Source organism: Juglans microcarpa x Juglans regia, chromosome 5D (assembly GCF_004785595.1).
Source record: "Juglans microcarpa x Juglans regia isolate MS1-56 chromosome 5D, Jm3101_v1.0, whole genome shotgun sequence".
In the NCBI taxonomy this organism is placed as follows: domain Eukaryota; kingdom Viridiplantae; phylum Streptophyta; class Magnoliopsida; order Fagales; family Juglandaceae; genus Juglans; species Juglans microcarpa x Juglans regia.
In genome coordinates, this window is record NC_054602.1 from 16,111,525 (window position 1) to 16,132,484 (window position 20,960).

At 33.9% G+C, this 20,960-nt stretch overlaps 1 protein-coding gene, 1 long non-coding RNA gene and 1 pseudogene across 2 annotated transcripts; 1 reads left to right on the top strand and 2 right to left on the bottom strand.

Moving 5' to 3' along the window:
* The first annotated feature begins 11,805 nt into the window (after positions 1 to 11,805).
* On the top strand, positions 11,806 to 12,424 carry LOC121264993. Its single transcript, XR_005940590.1, has 3 exons — positions 11,806 to 11,942; positions 12,011 to 12,080; positions 12,221 to 12,424. It is a non-coding gene; the product is annotated as an uncharacterized LOC121264993 (long non-coding RNA).
* Positions 12,425 to 14,313: 1,889 nt separating this feature from the next.
* On the bottom strand, positions 14,314 to 16,924 carry LOC121265734 (annotated as a pseudogene).
* A 412-nt stretch (positions 16,925 to 17,336) lies between these two features.
* Positions 17,337 to 18,982, bottom strand: LOC121264982 (berberine bridge enzyme-like 18). Its single transcript, XM_041168405.1, has one exon. It carries the CDS (start codon positions 18,948 to 18,950, stop codon positions 17,337 to 17,339), a length of 1,614 nt encoding a protein of 537 aa, XP_041024339.1. The 5' UTR covers positions 18,951 to 18,982.
* Between the last annotated feature and the right edge of the window lie 1,978 nt (positions 18,983 to 20,960).

The window sequence follows — 20,960 nt, forward strand, 5'->3', positions numbered from 1 at the left end:
AAGCTTTCAAATTAAGTATAACAATTAAAATGATACTTTGGAAATGACAATAATTAAAATAATATAATAACCTTTGAAATTAAGTATAACAATTAAAATGATACTTTAGGAATGATAATAATTTAAATAATATAATAACCTTTAAAATTAAGTATAACAATTAAAATGATACTTTAGGAATGATAATAATTAAAATAATATAATAACCGTTGAAATTAAGTATAACAATTAAAATGATTCTTTAAGAATGATAATAATTAAAATTGTATAATAACATTTCAAATTAAGTTTAACAATTATAATAACAATTAAATTATTTCGCATAAGATAGCCCTAACCAATCTAAAACCACTATAAAAAACTTTGTTGGCTGTTGAGAAATCTGAACTTTTGATTTCATAACAATTCATTTTGATTTCTTTTATAAATTAACAATGTCACATTCGTATTGTATTATATTGTTAAACTAGAGAGAGATGAAAGAATATGTGAACAAGTTTTGTGTCTTGTACACCCCATGGAAGAATGATATTGAAGAAATGTCGGTCAAATTGCTTGACTCTTAAAGTCTCTCCGGCCTTGAGAGTTGTCAAGGTTAGACAGTTTGTGACCATTAAGTAATTAGACTAAAATTTAGACATTTATTTAAGATCATTCTCTCTCGTTGTGTACTGATAGGAAATTGTTTCACATAATCTTTAATCTCTCTCTAGTTTAACAATATAACACTACAAGAAAGTGACATTGTTAATTCAAACAACATGGACATATTGTTTGTACTGTTAATTTGATAGATATGGTGTGACATTGCATAAATATTACGATTATTGTTTGTATAGTTTGTGAATAGTTTGTGAGTTTATGCATGGTATTCATTGATGAATTAATATCTGTATAAATATTGTTGTGAGAATATTGTGAATGTGTTGTGATATGGATTTGAAATATTATGATTATTGTTTGTGAATTTTGTTTGAATATGTTTACATGGTTAGAAATATATTGTCTTTAAGTTTTGTTAATACATGTTTATTGCTTACTCAAGTTTAGGAATATGTTAATATTCTTACCATTTAGTTAGACTGTCACGTTAGAATAATCATTATTATTCAAATTATAACTATAGGATAAAACTTAATTTTAAAAAATAAAAAAAATTACTATAACTTAACTATATATAAAGTATAATATATTCATACAATAACTATAATTAATAATTACTTATTAAATATAAATAACTCACTCAGTTAAGTATAAAAATTAAAATGATACGACTTTAGGAATAATAATAATAATAATTAGTAATTATTAATTATAGTTATTAAGTATAACAATTAAAATTAATGATACTTGGAATAAGATGAGTATAAAACTTAATTTTTAAAAAAATAACAATTAAAAAAAGTATATAACTTAACAATATATAAAGTATAATATACATATAATAACTATTATTAATAAACCGTCCATTAAATATTCTTACCATTGTGAGGTTCCAAACCATTATATTATTAAATATATATATAAAGAAAGAAAGTTAAATACTCTTCAATAAAAGAGTCTTGAACCTACCAAATAAGTAGAGTTGGAATAAATAAATATATTTATTTAAAATAAACTAGAGAGTAAGCAAATAAGGATCAAATAAATGCTTATATAAAAATTATATACTTATTGTCTATATAAATAAATAACTCATAACAATTAAGTATAACAATTAAAATGATAATTTATGAATGATAATAATTAAAATTATATAATAACCTTTAAAATTATATATAACAATTATAATAACAATTGTTAGGACTGGAGAATCTATGACAGTTAAGCAATTAGACTAAAATATATACATTTCTTCAAGATCATTCTCCCTCGTATCTACTCTTGATACAAATCTTGTGAATATATTCTTCTATCTCTCTCTAGTTTAACAATATAACATGCAATATTATTTGTTTGATAATCTAGACACAGAACATGAAGATATTGTTTGTAGTATTTTTTGATAGATGCATGTGACATTGCATAAATAACCTTAGACCCGTTTAGGAATTAGTGTACATTTATGTGTCCACTAATTCCTGAATTGTCCAATGTGGACAGTTTGTTACTCCTACTTTCCACGTTTAATATGAAGTTTCGGTGTCTTCCTCTACTGTTCTTCGTGTATACTGTTCGTAAGGTCACAATCCCTCTATTTGAACATGTATACTTGGAGAACTATAGGGAGGTGTTGCCGAAATTTCTACCAATGTGGAAAGTAGTAGAGTGACGAAATTTGTGCAATATGGATAATATAATCTCGAATGAGATAGGACCAACTACCTTATAAAAAAAGTAACTTCATATTGGAGCATGACATGTATGTGAATTTTCTATGTACGTGTTATTAATAGATAGATGCTTTTAGAAATGGACAAAAATTGGATGCGTCTGGGCAATAGACTTGGAAAGGATTACGTATCCTATGCGCGTGGAGTAAGAACCTTCATTGATTTTGCACGGGCCTCTGCTGATAGTCGTGGTTACATTAAGTATCCATGTCGAGAGTGTAAAAATTTGTGTGCGATAGGGTTGGATGAAGTAGAAAGTCATATATTTGTGAATGGTATGGATCTGGGGTATACCCGATGGGTACTGCATGGTGAACTGTATGAACAGTCAGCAGATGTATTGGTCGATCATAACAATTATTTGCGGCACATGAATGATGATTATGAGCAGTATGAGATGGAGGAGATGTTGCATGACATTGGAGTGGGGATGTTTATGGATGAGGTTGACGACAATGCCTCAAGTGGCGGAGGGACTGATTGTGATAATTTCGCTTCAATGTGGGAAGATGCAAAGTGCGAGCTTTATCCAGGCAGTACAAAACATTCCAAAATGTCGTTTATTATTCGGTTGCTTCACATTAAGTCATCGTGCGGGATGTCGACGAAAGTAATAAACATGGTATTGGACTTATTTAACGAGGTGTTTTCTGAAGGGTCTGCATTGCCCAAAAACTTTTATGAAGCGAAACAATTGAGAAAATGATTAGGATTTGAGTACAAGTCCATACATGCATGCAAGAATGATTGTATTTTGTTCTGGAAGGAGAACGAGGAGAAACAAGCATGTCTTATATGCGAAGAGTCGAGGTGGAAGGGCAAGAAAAACGTGCCGGTTAAGGTATTGCGGTATTTTCCCTTGATACCTAGGTTGCAAAGACTATATATGTGTAAGAAAACAGCTCACGATACGAGGTGGCACGAGGAGAAAAGAGTTAAGGACGACGCATATATGAGGCACCCAGCTGATTTACTTGCGTGGCAGTCTTTCGATAATCAATATCCAGAGTTTGGGATAGAAGCTCGGAATGTGCGCCTGAGATTTACAACCGATGGATTCAACCCTTTTGGGAATATGAGTACAAGTTATAGCACTTGGCCCGTAGTATTGATTCCGTACAATCTTCCACCATGGAAGTGCATGAAGGTGCCCAACTTTTTGTTAACTTTACTTATCCCCGGTCCGAGATCACCTGGGAATGACATTGACGTATTCATGCAGCCGTTGATTAAAGAGTTAAAAGAGTTATGGGAAACAGGCATTAGAACTTATGATGCATCCACGTTGACATCATTTCAGATGCATGCTGCGGTAATGTAGACCATAAATGACTTCCCGACATATGTGAATCTTTCTGGCTGGAGTACGAAAGGGAAGTTAGCATGTCCGACGTGTAATAAAGAAACTGCTAGTGAGTGGTTAAAATATTCTCAGAAGTTGTGTTTCATGGGTCATCGACGTTATCTACGAGCAAATCATGCATGGAGAAGAGAATGTGTAAGTTTGATGGGAGAATAGAGGATAGAATTTCACCAAAAGAGTTGTCTGGGAAAGAGATAGTGGAATAATTGGTACATGTTAGAGCAAACAATTTTGGCAAAGGTCGGGGAAAGAACAAGAGAAAATGAGGCACAACAGAATTGAATTGGACAAAGCGTAGTATTTTTTTTGACTTGCCGTATTGGTCGTCCTGCATGTTGCGACTTCGTTTTGATGTAATGCATATAGAGAAGAATATTTGTGATAATATACTGGGTACATTGATTAGCATTAACAAAAAGACGAAGGACACGATCAAGACGAAGAAAGATCTTGAGAGAATGGGAATTAAACATAATCTACATTTGCATGTGGAAGGCAATAGGGTGGTTATACCGCATGCATGTTTTACGATGACGAGGGAGGAGAGGATGGACTTCTGCAAATGGTTGCAAGGTGTGAAGTTGCCAGATGGTTATGCTTCAAATATTGGTAGATGCGTGAGTCCTGATGACTGGAAAATCAGTGGAATGAAAAGTCATGACTGTCACGTATTTTTGTAGAAGTTATTGCTTGTGGGAATTCGTGGGAAGCTGACATCTAATGTACGTGTCGCCATATCCGAACTCTGTATATTTGTTAAGGATTTGTGCGCTCGGGTAATAAATCGAGATGTGTTGCAGAAATTGGAAGAAGATATTGCTACTATACTATGTAAATTCGAGCAGATCTTTCCACCATCATTTTTTGATGTCATGGTCCATTTAGCAATACATTTACCGCAAGAGGTACTGTTGGGTGGACCGGTGTAGTTTCATTGGATGTATCTAGTTGAAAGATATTTGGGTCGACTGAAGTGCACTGTTGGGAATAAAGCCAAAGTTGATGGTTCAATAGTAGAGGCTTATATACACAATAAATGGTTAATATTTTGCTCTCTATATCTTCGTGGTGTTGAGACACGATTTAATCGTCAAGAGCGAAATGTTGATCTTACTGTTCCGCCTCCTCGTGAGCTATCAGTGTTTTCTCAGAATGTACGACCCTTGGGTGCACAAACGATTTACGATTTAATCGATGGAGAGTTGGGTAAATTTCGATAGTATGTGCTAAATAATTGCTGGGACATTGATGATTATTTCAAGTATGTCGTTCCATAGTTCGATAAATTCTAGTTTTTTTCAAGTTTAACTATAATTATTGTGGTCAAAATATACATTTTTTGCATTTATCTATAACAGTGAGCACATGGACAAACTTAGGACGAAAGGCATAGACAATATAGAGGCAAGACACGAGGAAGAATTTCTCGGATGGTTTGAATAACGTGTATGAACTAAAATTATATATATGTTATATTTTGAAACTTTTAACTCTGGATAACTTTTAATAAATATATATTATTTTCATTGTTAGATTTTGGAACAACGTACTCGTGATCTCGGATCAATTTCTTCTGAATTATATGCACTGGCTCGTGGTCCCTCAAATAGAGCACTTCGATACACTGCATGCACAGTTCGAGATTATAGATTCCATACTTTGGACCGTGAACGTAATAGAAAGACTCAAAACTCTGGTGTGTTGGTCGAAGGGAGTCATGGAACAGATGATATTGACTATTATGATATCATACGTGATATTATCAGATTGAAATATTTGAGTGGGTTTGTAATATATGTTTTTAAATGTGATTGGTGGGATCTAGGCGGTGGTCGGGTTTCGATATATAGGGATAATCACTTTACGAGTGTCAATACTACATCTAAATGGTATGAAGATGATCCATTCGTATTGGCTTGTCAAGCTTCGCAAGTCTATTACTTGATTGATCTAATGAAAAGTGTTGATGAAGATAGTGGAGAGATAACTTGGCCAGTCGTACAAAAATTTATCCCTCAAAATATATATGATGAAAGAACGAGTGCAGAGTATGAGAATAGTAAAGATGAAGATGAAACTCCGATTGTGGAGGCATACCAGGAAGATGGAGAGGGTATTAACTTGTTTGTTGACCTTGGTGCACTCGAGTTGCTCCCCTTGTATAGAGATGATGTCCCACCCGTCCATCTCGACCCGTTCGTATTAAATGATCATTCAATTCAAGTAAGTGAGGAGGAGGAAGAAGAAGAATATGTGTCACAAGATGAAGACGAATCAGAATCCGGCCAGGAGGTGGATAAGGAGGATGAAGAAGAGGTGCAGGATGATTATGAAGATGTTATTGAGGAAGATTCTGAAACAAGCATGGAAAATAAATCTGAAGATGAAGAATAAAAGTATTAAATATTTTATTCATATAGGTGACTATAAAATGTCTAGAATTTTCATAATTTTTTCTAATCAATTTTCTTTGATATTATTAATTATTTTCAAAAATACTGCCAAAACGACAACGAAGAAATATGCCTCTGCTAAGTCCAAGTTCTGAACCTATTGACGACTCCCCACTCGAGGAATCCGCTCTTGAAGATCAAGTTAACATGCAAGAGAATAACAGTCAGTCAACACCTAACAGTAAGGAAATATTGTCGTTGATAATTAATTATATAGTTAATATTTTTGTCTCAATAAATATATAACTATAATTATACTATCTATTATCATGTAGTTGATGCATCTACTCGTCGCGGTCATGGTTATACACGTGGCATCTCTCTTGAGAAAAGTAGAAGGCACGGAAAACTCAAGATCACCATTCCTGATAATTCCACTGGAGGAGTGGATGATAGTGCAACAACGCTTTCCTCTTATATTGGCATAGTAGTATGAGCTTCTGCTACATTTTATGTGCGCTCATGGCGAGATGTTCCGAATGAGATTAAGGAGCACATTCGAAGTCGTGTGCTAGTGAGTTTACTTTGATAGTATATTTTTTAAACCTAGATTAGTATATCATATTTTTGACCTGATTCACTTGTTAGGATGAATTCGACCTCGACTTTGGCCGTAGCGAGAATTTGAGAACCATGAATGAGTTGATGGCTACACTATTCCGACGTCACAACGGACAATGTCATGAGCACTTCAAGAAGTTTGAGATGTTGGAAGAGGCTGCGCAGTCTCCTTTCCAACAGATGAAGTTAGCTGATTGGAGAAAATGTTATGATCTTTTCACATCTCCAGATTATCAGGTATTTTACATTTATATCTTTTAATTATTTACATTCATATTCGTTCTATATATTATTTGTATATATATTATAACTAACAGTCTTAATATATTTTGTAACACTTGAGTTCTACAAATGCACAGAATAGATCCGCTCTGACTGTCCACCATCGTGCCAGTTCAAGATCATTCCACCGTCTTGCTAAAAAATGGTAATTAAAAAATTATAGAATTAATTTATTTTACTGATATTCTTTTATTTAAGTACTAACATTATCTTTTTAAAATTGTGTATATCGCTTTGTTACAAACGTGATGATCTTGGAAACTTTTCTCTCATTCATGTCTATGCTGCTGCTCACACTAATGAACATAGTGAGTGGATGGATCCTGTCGCTGTAGATAATTATGTAAGCAGTGTTAATTTTGTTAAATAAATGATGTAACGTGTGAATAATTTATTTTTTATTTCTATTTCTTTTAATACGTTACTTATTAACGATCATTACCTTTAAAATTGCAGGGAAAAATGATGGAGATGCAGTCGGCTTCTGGGGAATCCTCCCCTAGTGACATAAACATATTCATGTAAGTACTCGGTCCGTAGTCTAGTATGGCAAGAGGTTTGGGACGATCTATTAAGCATAGATGTTCATCCTCCTCAATCTCATCGACTTCACAAATTAATAGTCTTACCAAAGATTTAGAAGTTGCACGGTGTGAGAATGAGTATATGAGGTCGAGACAGCAGGAGTTAGAGTCTCTCTTAGAACGACAGTCTCATTTAGAGATGCGTTTGTAGGACCAACAGAGAGACCAGGAGGAAAGAATACGCAGTGAAGTCCAAGAGCAAGTGCAACGAGAGATGATAGTGCAAATGGAGTTTGTTATGTCGTTGCAATAGAATCGCGATGGGCGAGGGAAAAAAAAGAAATAAATTTTATCAAAACTAGCGGCTAGTTTTAATATCTAATTTTAAAATTTTATAAGACATTGTTACTTGTTAATTGATGGTATGTAATATGATACAATTGGTATGTTTTTAAATTTTATGAAATTAGTATTTCTGATCTATACGTTTGAATGTAAATTAAAAACGTTCAAACGTTGGTTCACATTTAAACCAACATTCAAACGTGAATACATAAAATTGGACAGTAACATTCAAACGTAGGCCTCTACGTTCAAACAATTAAACGATTAACGTTCGAACAAAGCCCCGAACGTAGCACTTGCATTCGAACGCTCCTTCGTTTACATTTGAAATAACGTCCGAACGTTAAACCCGTTACGTTTGAACATTTGTCTGTTAACGTTCGAACTGAATTTCGAACGTTTATTATAATGAACGTTCAGACGCATAAACGTTCGAATGTAAATATGATACGTTCGAACTATAATCAACGAACGTCAAATTCTCTCATTTGAACGCCAATCGGTCGGGTTGCCGTTCGAACGTTCAATTTTACGCCCGAACGTTACTTTCTGTGACAGTTCTCAACCGTCACAAAAAAAGTAACGTTCGAACTTTCAACCAAATGGAACACCTTCAACCGTCACTAAAATATTTTTAGTGACGGTTCAACAATAAACCGTCACCAATTTTTTTCTATGACGCACATTAGGTGACAGTTGTGGTGACGGTTTCAAACTGTCACCAAATATTTTTAGTGACGTTTTGGCAATTTCTGGTGACGGTTTCCTCTGTCACAAAAGACAAATTGTGTTGTAGTGAATGGTTTATACGGAGATTGAATATTAATATTGAACAGTACTTATAGTATAGCCAGTTTTAATCTTGGGAGTTTAAACACATTAAAACCAAGTTAGGTTGAATGCCGATCGATTGGATGCGCACATTCGATCACATCATGGCACATGCACTTATATAGAATATTCACATGATGGCACATGCATGTGAGTGTTCTAACTATGTAATTTTCTCCCAAATGATCTTATAGAGATCGAGGGTCACATGCGCGCGGCCCTTTTATGACTTTTATTTTATATAATATAATTGATCTTAATTTGCCCATATCTTGGGAAGAGGCTTCATATAATATTTGCTGTCAATATTATTGTTATAATCTAGGAATGCATAGTTAGTCGTCTTTTATTGTTACTTTGATTGTGAGTATTATGAAAAAGAATAAAGTAAAAGAATAAATCAATCACGCGACATAAAAATCTACGTAGTTCACCAATGTACCTATGTTCACAAAGCTGCATATGATTTTATTTTGTTGAGAAATGTCAAAGTACATTGTGGGGAAAAAGAGAAATTATATTTATAATTGTAGAGTGCACAAAAATTGTTCAATCTATTTGGAAAAAGTAAATAAATATGGGACTCACATTAACAAAAAAAACTCATTTTTTAATAGTGGACCCTACTCTTTTTTAAAAGGATTGTGCGACATTTGCACACTCCATATTTGTAACTAGCATTACTTGGGGCAAAATTACAATTCTCAAAATAGTCATACTATTTATAATAAACATATATATAGCGTTGTACATCGAATGCCCTAATTTTTCAATCATTGTGTTATTCGCTTGAGCACAAGTTTCGTCCAAACTCTCTTCTAATGTTCGCTCGAGTGACCTGTAGCGTGAACATCGAGCGAACTTTCGGCTTGAGCCTATTCGCCCAACCCTGTGCTCCATGGCCCAAGCCTCATAAAACTCCACATACCAAAAAACCGTAATGAATCCTTGTTGGGTTAGATCATAAAAATAAAATTGAACCCGTTTAATTAAATGGATTAAACCCTAACATGACATATATAAATAATGAGTAATATAACATGACCTGCATAGCCAATTTGATAATTAACTCTTGTTTTTTCACTTGAATACCACACATGCATTCCATCCAATTTAACCTGTTTCTTGCAAATGAGTTTAGCAGACCTGTATATTTATTTTTACCAAATTAATATAATTTCCTATAGAATACAAGGATATTTATACAAATCATTCACAATTCCAACTACATTCATAATAAAGTATTTTATAATCAATATTCAAACTAATAATAAAAAAAAACTAATATCTCCAAAAATAAGTTTAAATATTAACTAAAAAAAGGGTTGATACTTTTTAGTTATTATATTGTCAAATAACAAGATCAATATTACATCCCAACAACAACAACGGCATAAATCCAAAAATATATAGAATTTGAAAGTAGAAGTAAAGGGTAATCCTTCATTTTGTTGAAAGTAGAAGTAAAGGGTAATCCTTCTTTAGTATTCAAGTTATATATACTAATTGTGAGTTTTGTGGATTGACCCTCAATTGATTCATTTATTAATTATATCTTATTGAGCCAACTCATTTTGACCCAGATCCATTTAAATCAAAACTATGTATGACCCACAATAACAACTACAACCACAGATCGAATAGTAGTACTGCATGTTTTCCAATCACCCAAAGGCGCAAGGGCCTTAAGACATGTAACATTAGAGGCACTAAAGGTGATGCAAGATAGATCATGTCTAATTAAATGAGTAGCAATAAATACTTACAGGCAAGAGATATCAGAAATTAATTAATGTGGACATAATTAACTTATAGGAATAGAGAAATTTTACATGGAAATCTTACACCACAGTACACCTCCACTTAATCAATATATGATTTGTAATTTTTTATCATTCTATTTTAATGTTAATTAAATATGTGTGTCTTTAGATAAAAAATTAAAAATGATAAATCACCTATTAGTTAGGTGGATGTGTGTAGTGTAAAGCATTCTTGAAACATTAATTCTCGCAAGAATATGACTGTGCTGCCATCAGCTAGAATATGTGAGTACTGAAGCGCTTCACTCAATGGCATGCTGCGTTAGGAGATAGCGTTAAATGGGGCCTCTTCGTGTCACAGTGGTCAAAAGGAATGTTGCCCAAAGTGGATCACCTATAGATAGCTAGCTCATGAATGAGGTAAAGGGGTTAATGGAAGAATATCCATCTCACATTACTTGTAATACCAAGTGTCATTCTTATATCATTAAATGTCATTCTTATTAGGACTGTACATTTGACCCAAAAGCCTTGCCCAGCCCGAAAGTTCCGAAATTTCCAACCCGAATTACTTGACCCGGATTGAAATAAATGGAAATGGAAGTCTTCCGTTTTACTTTCGAAACACTGCGGTTAGGGTCGGTAAATACCCGATAACCGAAAGAAACATATTTCTCAGCCTCCTTCTCTCTCGCTTACAGTTTACGAAGGCCATTGCTCTGCCTCTCTCTCTCTCTCTCATTTTATTCCTTCCACAGAGAAGCTCCATTAGTCCCTTGCAGTCGCAACCCTAGCTCTAGCTCTCACAAGCTCACAGGCTCCAGCTCTCTGATTGAAGGTATGGATTAGCTGAACTTGTTGTTGGATTTTGGATATTATAGTTTTTTGATTTTCAATGTTAAATGCTTGATCTACGCTCCAAGTTGGAAGTTTTGGAGTTTGGTTTACAAATATTTTTAGCCATGAGCGAGCCTCTAAACTTGTTACAGGGTTAAGGATGATGATTGAGTAGATGTATAAGTAGTATTCAAAATCCAATGTAGGTTCAAGTAGAGGTCAGTCAAGTGTTAGTGAGACCTAAAGCAACACTTCTTATGATAATGAGGATAATCTATTCAGTACGTATCACCAATATCAAGCATCAAAAGGTGTGGTAGAGTCTAAATCAGAATTGGATAAGTATTTCATGGAAAGTTTTGAAGGATTGACACCCGACTTTGATATTCTAATATGGTGGAAGGTGAACTCAAGTAGATATTCGATCCTTGCCAATATAGCTCGAGATGTGTTAACTATTCTCATATCTACTATTGCTTTTGAGTCGGCATTTAGCGTTGGAGATCGGGTCTTAGATTCATTTCGTAGCTCATTGGCCCAGACAACAGATGAATCTCTTATCTGCACACAAAACTAGTTGATGGCTCCCTCCATTAATTATGACTCCCAATATGTAATGAAAGATGCTGAAAGCTACAATTTAGAAACCGGTAAGATTCATATTTGAAAATTATTTTCATATAGTCTTTTCAATTAATTATATGTTTAACATATTTAGAGATAACTTTGAATGAGGTTGATTAGAGATTACTTGAAGTACTTTTGGACCAAAACTAGCTAATCCAAGGGTACGACCATTTTTGCTTGCTGATCATGATTAGTTAAGTCATTGATTGGATTATATAGCATTATAATATTATGCATTTGATCCTTGTTTTTTATACTTTCAAGATAATTGATGCATAATCTTCTCTGCTCATGTTTTCAGTTCGCTTTTAAGTATTATGTGATGAGTGGTGATAGTGGATTTCTATTGATTACTGCTCCAATTGGAGAGGGCTTAGTTATGAATTTTCCTTGTGGATCTTTCGGGATTGATATAACCAAGATATTGCTCTTTATGATGTAGGCAGGATATTGTTCTTTTTGGTATAACCAGGAAGTTGCCTTCGATTGGATTGTTCTTTTTTATGTAAACAGTTATTAATTGCAAAGTAATGTCAAATGCAGTGGTCTTTGCTTTTCTTACCAAGTTTTGTTATTAGTATTTGGCTATATTTTCTGTGAATGATTAAATATGTAGAGACACAACATGCACTTTTGGTGAGTTGAATGGACGAAGTTGACAAAAGGATACAAATAAGCATGCAGTCTCGAAGTGATGTTACAAATCACTTCCACCACTCGCTAACTATTCTCAAAAGTCGTGTAATTGAAAAAAAAACCAAAGTCTAGCAACGAGAAAAAATACAGAGCCATCCGTTAAAAATACAATAAATCGTAAGACATTCGTTACAATGTAAACCCTAATTACATTGAAATTTAGAAACAAACAAATTTTGAAAATTAGTGGACGATTACAACCTCCTACACAAAAGAGAATTGGAACAGACTATTTCGAATTTTTTGTATAAAATGGTAATCAAATTTTTCTAGATTATTATTAAAAAAAGAAAATCGGGTTGAAATACTCGTTTATTCCAAAAGAATTTTTGGGTTGACTAATCGGCCAAGTAGAATGTCTCTAAGTCAGGTTGGGTTGGGTCGGAATAGTTGTTTTTATACCGGGTCAGGTCTGGTGAACAGTCTTATGCCAAAGGGTAGAAAGCCAGGTCTCTTTGACTCTCTTTCCGATAATCGGATCTTGTCTTAATTACCAAATCGGATTTGACTATGTCTTTCTTTCTTATGGGCTTGCGGTTCATTACACCAAAGGCTTTCAGTGAACTATTGAAGCTATCGAGAGAGCTTCGTGCCTTCGGCATTTTCACTAGACATTCAATTTCTTATATATAGTAACCACTTAAATGAAAATACTACTAAAAATCGAATTGGATGTAAATTAAATGAGAAATAACAAGTCCAAGGTAAAATAAAAGAAAGAAGCATTAACGTAGTACACATGAACAAAAATTATCACAATAAATCTTTCTAAACATAAATTACATAGAAAACAAACCCCTTTCACTCTCACAAGTCTCTAGTGCATGCTAACTAAATAAGGTTGAACAATCGATGACGATGAAACCTCATCATGTTATTCCACATGACTACCTTTTGATTACTTGTTCAGCCAGTAGCTATAGCTTATCATGAATATAAGCAACTGTCAACAATTTCCAGAATTTTCCCTTTTTTAGGATATCTCATATATTTTAGCCTACTTTAAAAGTGAGAAAGTTTCATGTAGTAAAAGTTCTAATTATTTAATTTGGATTTTCTGGTTTAAATTTAAAAAATTCTAGATAATAAATACCCTAAGAATTATAGAGGATTTTAAAAATCTGTTTTTTTATATAAAATATTAACCCACCTAATCTTTACTTAAATCGCAAGATATCCATGCATAACGCGGTACAATATTGACTATAATGATCCGCGCTGACCATCATCTTCATCTTCTTCTTTTTAATTGTTTTGCCCTTCGCAAGATATCCATGTAGCTTATGACCGGAAATATTTTTCAAAGACTTCCTTTTTAAAATCTCATAATTAATTAATTAGCAATTCATCATGAGTCTCGCTTTTGTATTCATATATAAATTATAAACCAACGGATCCAAAATATAATTGATATAAATATTAATGAGAAAGATTTGAACATGATCATGTCAGAAAATAAATATTGTTTTTGTATGATCTCCATGAACAATAGGGCATTTTACAAGTTTTTTTTTTCATTTTTATATTCACATTTTTTTAATATATTTAAATATTTTTAAAAAATAAAAAAATACATCAATACACTAAAATCATTTCCTTAATCAAAAAAATAAAAAAATAATTTATCGGAGCAATCAAGTTGAGCGGTCACATTTGGTGGGCAAACTAGCTTTTTCCTTAATATATATATATGTGAAAATTAACCAGAAAAATTTACAATCCAGTGTGTGCGTGCGTGTGTGTATCCATAAATAGCCGTTAGCTGTGCATATTAAATGGAAGATCAATAGGTGAAAATAGGTAGAGAACAAGGCGTTATCGCTGAGTACATGCAATCTTTAATTTAGAGATCATATAGATCTCTAAATATCACCACTAATCACCAAGATGAAAGAGCCGGAATGCTTTGTTCATTCCTGAAGAAATTAGTAGGATCGATCATAGTCTTCACATGAACCAACCTGTTAAAGTTCCTCTTGAAATATTTAGCACCCCATATACTTGCCCGTCTGTAGCTTGTCTTGCCCTTGTTATTATTTTTTCCTATGTCAAGGTCCCTATAATTCATATATGCAGCTCTTGGAGATTTCGAAACATAGGCAGCCATGTAACTATACAGCCTCCTTATTCAACTTATATGTTGCTCAGATGCTGCAATTCCTTCATCTTCCCAATAGACCAAGTATTGGATTTTGTAGTTATTACCAGCTCTATGGGGGAAAGGAATTGCAAACTCCGAAATTTCATTCATTTTCTGCCCATAGGGAGTGAAGATCAATAATGTTGTTTCTGCCTCTTTCTCATAAAATCTCTCCCAAATCCCTTCCAAGCCAACTTCGGGAATATGTTCCATCACATAGTCAGATTTTGCTTTGAAAAAGGGTCTTACTAGAGGAGTCCTGTTTAGCAGAACATCTAGGGATTCGCCACTTGGAAATCCTCCAAAGTATAGGACTGATTCAATCCAACTCATTTCAGTGCAATCTTCTCCAACCAAACCCAGTTCAGGGAAGCTCTCTTGCATCAATGAAAGGAGATTATCTATCCCTCCGAGATACAAGGAACTAAATGAAGCTTGTATTGTCCTCCTCCCTTCTTGGCTAGAATTGGCACCGGTTAACACGACGCGAATGAATAGATCTTTATGATCTTTGCTTGCAACATGTTGCCACCAATAAACAAGCTTGGTTGCATTTTGTTCCAAGTTCCTATTAACTGTGAATACAGCCATAATTGATGGAACATGAACCTGCTTGATTTTCCATGCAACAATTATTCCAAAACTGGACCCTCCACCTCCTCGAATGGCCCAAAACAAATCTTCCCCCATGGATTTTCTGTCAAGGATTCTACCCTTGACATCAATCATTTGTGCGTCAATAATATTATCTGCAGCAAGGCCGTATTTGCGCATCAAGGTGGCATACCCTCCCCCACTGAAGTGTCCACCAACTCCCACAGTTGGGCAAAGTCCCGCCGGAAAGCCAAAATTTATACTTTTCTCGGCAATCCTATAATAAACTTCACCCATAATGGCGCCGGATTCAACCCAAACCGAGCCATTTTCTGCATCAACACTGATTGATCAATGATTTATCATATCGATTATGAGAAATGGAACATCAGATACATAAGAAAGGCCCTCATAATCATGACCACCGCTTCTAACTCTAATTTGCAGGCCATGCTTTTGGGAACAATTAATGGCTGCTTGAATTTGGGAGACATGCGATGGGGTAACAATGACTAGAGGTTTCGGGGTGGCAGGTGTTGAGAATCTAGGATTTTGTATGGAGAATTCCAATACAGATGAATATGAGGAATTGGCGGGGGTGTAAATGACGTGAGAAATTGAGGAGGTGGAGTTTCCAGCATGAAGGGTCAGGCATTGAAGGAAGTCTTCATTAGTGTAAGCCGAAGTTGCCCATAGAAATGAGAAAAAAAGTAAAAACAAATGCAAGCGCTGATGTCCTAAGAAACTTCATTCTTGTCTGTGTTTCTGCGCTAGAAATTCGATGCGAGCTTCATTATTTATTGTGTTATGAGGAGGATCCACTGCTTGTTTAAGACTTGGAAATTTAATGTACGCGAACGTTACGGCGGTATTATCTTTTGCATGTTGTATTTTCTAAGGTTAATTTGCAGACCATTCCAACTTCCAGATTGGAGAGATGAATCGCCACAAGAAATTAAATAGGCCGGAACAGCAACTAGTCAAGGTCCAAATTGCATGGCAACTTGACAATATTGAACTTTGACCATGCAACTAATTGTCACTTTTCTTCACCAAATCTCTTTGGTGTAAATTTTGGACTCTTTCTACATTCATACATACATACATTATATATATATATATATATATTTATATGCGTGTAGATGTAATATCAATATATAATAATTATTACAAGAAAACTGCTTATTTATGATCGGCTATTTTTTGCAAAACTGACTATTTTCTGTTAAAATAAATTTATTTTCATCCCAAATAGTCATTTTTGTCACAAATAATCTGTTATAAATACTCTTTTTTATTCTACTCAAGGACTTTATTGATTTTAAAGTAGTTCTCATACGGTCTTTTCTTTAAGAAGAAGCTGCTTAATTAATATATTTTAATTGACAATGCTTTTAGAATTCTAGATAGTAAAATACACTCATGTATAGATATATAGAGCTCGTATTTTAATCTAAAATTATTTTTGTATATATCAAATAAGCCACCTAATCATTTATTTTTAATCACAATTAATTTATCCATAGAAATATATTGGACAATGATCATGGATTTTTTCCACCTTCTGCTGCCCATATGTAAATTTTTTATTGAAAAGGAAAGCATTTTTTAGCGGTGCGCTTCTTATGACCAGCAATTATTAGAGACTTTCTATGTAGGTCTAAATATGATATACAATCGAGCTAAGGCCTCGTTGATAATGATATAAAATAAAATGAGATAAGATGATTTTAGATGAATTGAATAAAATATTATTTTTTATATTATTATTGATTTGAAATATATATATATATATATATATATATATATGCATCATCAGCAAACTATATGCCTCAATTTGTGGAAACACTTTTATTTTACAATGCACATAAAATATTGATATATATGGCCTTTATGATATGTGCTTATTAAATGGAATAATTGGTAAAACGAGAAAGAGAGAGGATATATTGTTGAGTACAATATCTTTTGTAATTAAAATCACCTCTCACCAGGATGAAAGTGCTGGGATGCTTTGTTCATTCCTGAAGAAATTAGTGGGATCGACCACGGTCTTCACATGAACCAACCTGTTAAAGTTCCTCTTGAAATATTTAGTACCCCATATACTTGCCCATCTATAGCTTGTGTTGCCTTCCTTACTATTTGTTCCTATGTCAAGGTCCCTATAATTGATGTATGCAGCTCTTGGAGATTTTGAAACATAGGCAGCCATGTAACTGTAAAGCCTTCTGATCCAACTTATATGCCTCTCGGATGCCGCAATTCCTTCTTCTTCCCAATACACCACATCTACGATTTTGTAGATGTTACCAACTCTATGTGGGAAAGGAATTGCAGATTCCGAGATTTGACTCATTCTTCCCCCATATGGAATCATCATCAAAATTGCTTCCTCGGCCTCTTTTTGGTAAAATCTCTCCCAAATCCCTTCCAAGCCAACTTCTGGAATAGGTTCCATCACGTAGTCAGATTTTGCTTTGAAAAAAGTTGGTCTTGTTAGAGGAGTCCTGCTTAGCAATACATCCAAGGATTCCCCACTTGGAAACCCGGCGATGTAGAGGGTAGATTCAATCCAGCTCATTTCAGTGCAATCTTCTCTTACCAAACCCAGTTCAGGGAAGCTCTCTTGCATCAATGAAAGGAGATTATCTATCCCTCCGAGATACAAGGACATAAATGAAGCTTGTATTGTTCTCCTCCCTTCTTGGCTAGAATTGGCAACACTTGAGGTGACGAGAATGAATAGGTCTTCATCAAGCTTGTGTGCAACATATTGCCACCGATGAACAAGCTCGGTTGCATTTTGTTCCAAGTTCCTATTAACTGTGAATACAGTCACAATTGATGGAACATGAACCAGCTTGATTTTCCACGCAACAATGACTCCAAAGCTGGCCCCTCCACCTCCTCGAATGGCCCAAAATAGATCTTCTCCCATGGATTCTCTGTCAAGGATTCTGCCCTTAACATCAATCATTTGGGCGTCAACAATATTATCTGCAGCAAGGCCATATTTGCGCAGTAAGGTGCCGTACCCTCCCCCACTGAAGTGTCCACCAACACCCACAGTCGGGCACATTCCCGCCGGAAAGCCAAAGTTTCTACTTTTCTCTGCAATCCTATAGTATACTTCACCGATAGTGGCACCGGCTTCAACCCATGCAGTGCCATTTTCTACATCAACATTGATTGAACGAAGATTTATCAGATCGATTATGACAAATGGAACATAAGAAACATAGGAAAGGCCCTCAAAATCATGACCACCGCTTCTAACTCTTATTTGCATGCCATGTTTTTGGGAACACTTAATGGTTGCTTGAATTTGGGAGACATGCAATGGCGTAATAATGACTAGAGGTTTCGGGGTGGCAGGTGTTGAGAATCTAGGATTTTGTATGGAGAATTCCAATACAGATGAATATGAGGAATTGGCGGGGGTGTAAATGACTTTAGAAATTGAGGAGGTGGAGTTTCCAGCATGAAGGGTCAGGCATTGAAGAAAGTCTTCATGAGTGTGAGCCGAAGTTGCCCATAAAAATGAGAAAAGAAGTGTAATAACAAATGGAATAAGCACTGAAGAGCTAACGGGCTTCATTTTTGTTTGTGTTTCTGTGCTAAAAACAGGATGCGAGCATCCTCATTTATAGTGTTATTTGGAGATATAGTATAAGTAATTTGTTGAATACTTGCAAATTAATGTGAAAACTGTACGTACAATGGTGCTTATAACAGCTGTTGCATATAACTTACATATTTTTTAACTCTGCAGTAAACCATTCCATCATGCATCCAGCTGATTGGCCAGGGAAAGATCACGAATTCCCGCAAGAAATTATAGAAAAAGAGAAATTTCGTGAACGTGGTAATTAAAGTCCAAATTACATGGCGATTTGACAATTACATACGACTTTGACCAGGGCCGGCTCAATACATTCCGAGGCGAAGGCTAAGGCTAAAATTCTGAGTGAGACCTTATATTATATTATTTTTATTTTCATATTATATATTTTTTTTAAAAATAATTACTATCATTTTGTAAAATAAAATTATTGATTAAGATTTTAAACCACATTTTTAATTAATAACTAATTTTAGTCTTTATTAGGAAATTTTTTATTTAGATTGAATTTTATTAAATCTAGTTTTATAAATACTTTAGACTCTTAGACATAATTATAATCATTATTGTCAATAAAGTTCTATAAACAACTTACATATTTGGAAAAAAAAGGCCCCTTACCTGTTCAAATAATTATACACAAACTTTTTATGAGTACTGGAAAATTAAATTTTGTTATTTATAATTTTCATATTAATTATATATTAAACTAATAATAACAAAAAAGAAATATATTTTTAGAAAGAGAATAGATAAAATAATTATTATATATGATACTTTTAAAAATTAATAATAATATAATATTTATTCTCCTTTATATATATATATTTTAGGCCTTCTTCCGTGAGGGGCTTAGGCAATTGCCTAATTTGACTAATAGAAGAGCCTGACTTTGACAAACGTTTCTCAAAACTTGCCGACAAAACAAAACCAACAGCAAAACCAGTTCAGGTTCATCAGTTCAGGCCATAGTTTTCGAAGAGTAATCATATACACATAAGACATTACACAACATATTATACAAGAATATTATAAAATAAAAATATTGTGTGTATATTATTTTCTTTTCTCAAAACAAGGCCATAAATATAATTGCCATGATCGACCTGCGTGATCATCACGACCGTAATGAGGATTTGAATTTGCATAATGCACTGATCATTAATCTCTATAAGGACTTTTCATAGGCCAGAGGTTCTGAAATTTTAATTTTCACATAAATGGAAAAAGTACTGCCCATCGTAGAAGCATCTGACACGTATGCATGCCTAATCCTTTCGTGGTCCGCAATTCTTTCCTTGTGTAAGGAAATTCAGGGAAAAAAAATGTTATAACTCCATTGAAAAATCTTCGTGGAATAAAATGCATTCTCATACGGATTAGTTAATTACGCGCCGTATTTATATTACGTGCCGCCGGCCCTATATTTCTATGTTCTTGATTTTTATGAATTCCTTGTATTTATCTTTAGTTCCTAATTAACGGTTTATTTGAATATTAAGTTAAGTTGAGATAAGATATTGTTAGAATATTATTATTATTTTGATATTCGAAAAAATTAAATTATTTATTATATTTTATATAAAAATTTAAAAAAATTATAATAATGATAAGATGAGATGAGATAATTTATGTATTCAACCGAGCACTGAATGCATTCTCATACGGACAACTTTTGTACTTAGGTTATGCTTATTTTGATATTAATAAAATCGTTGAGATGAACTGTAGTGATCAGTTGACAAATATAGATTATCACTTCCCATATATCGCTACATTTAAGATAGGAAAGCATGAGCAGATACGAACTCTAGATAAAAGAAAAACATATATAATCCCGCATTAATTGAAGATAGTGGCGTACATGTTTTGCTTCTCAAAAATGGGATGAAAGGAACCAAATTGTTAATGAATAAAGCTGGCACATGAACCTCACCCGCACATTAGAAATAAGCAGTGGATGGTGGTTGGTGGATTAGCAGGCAA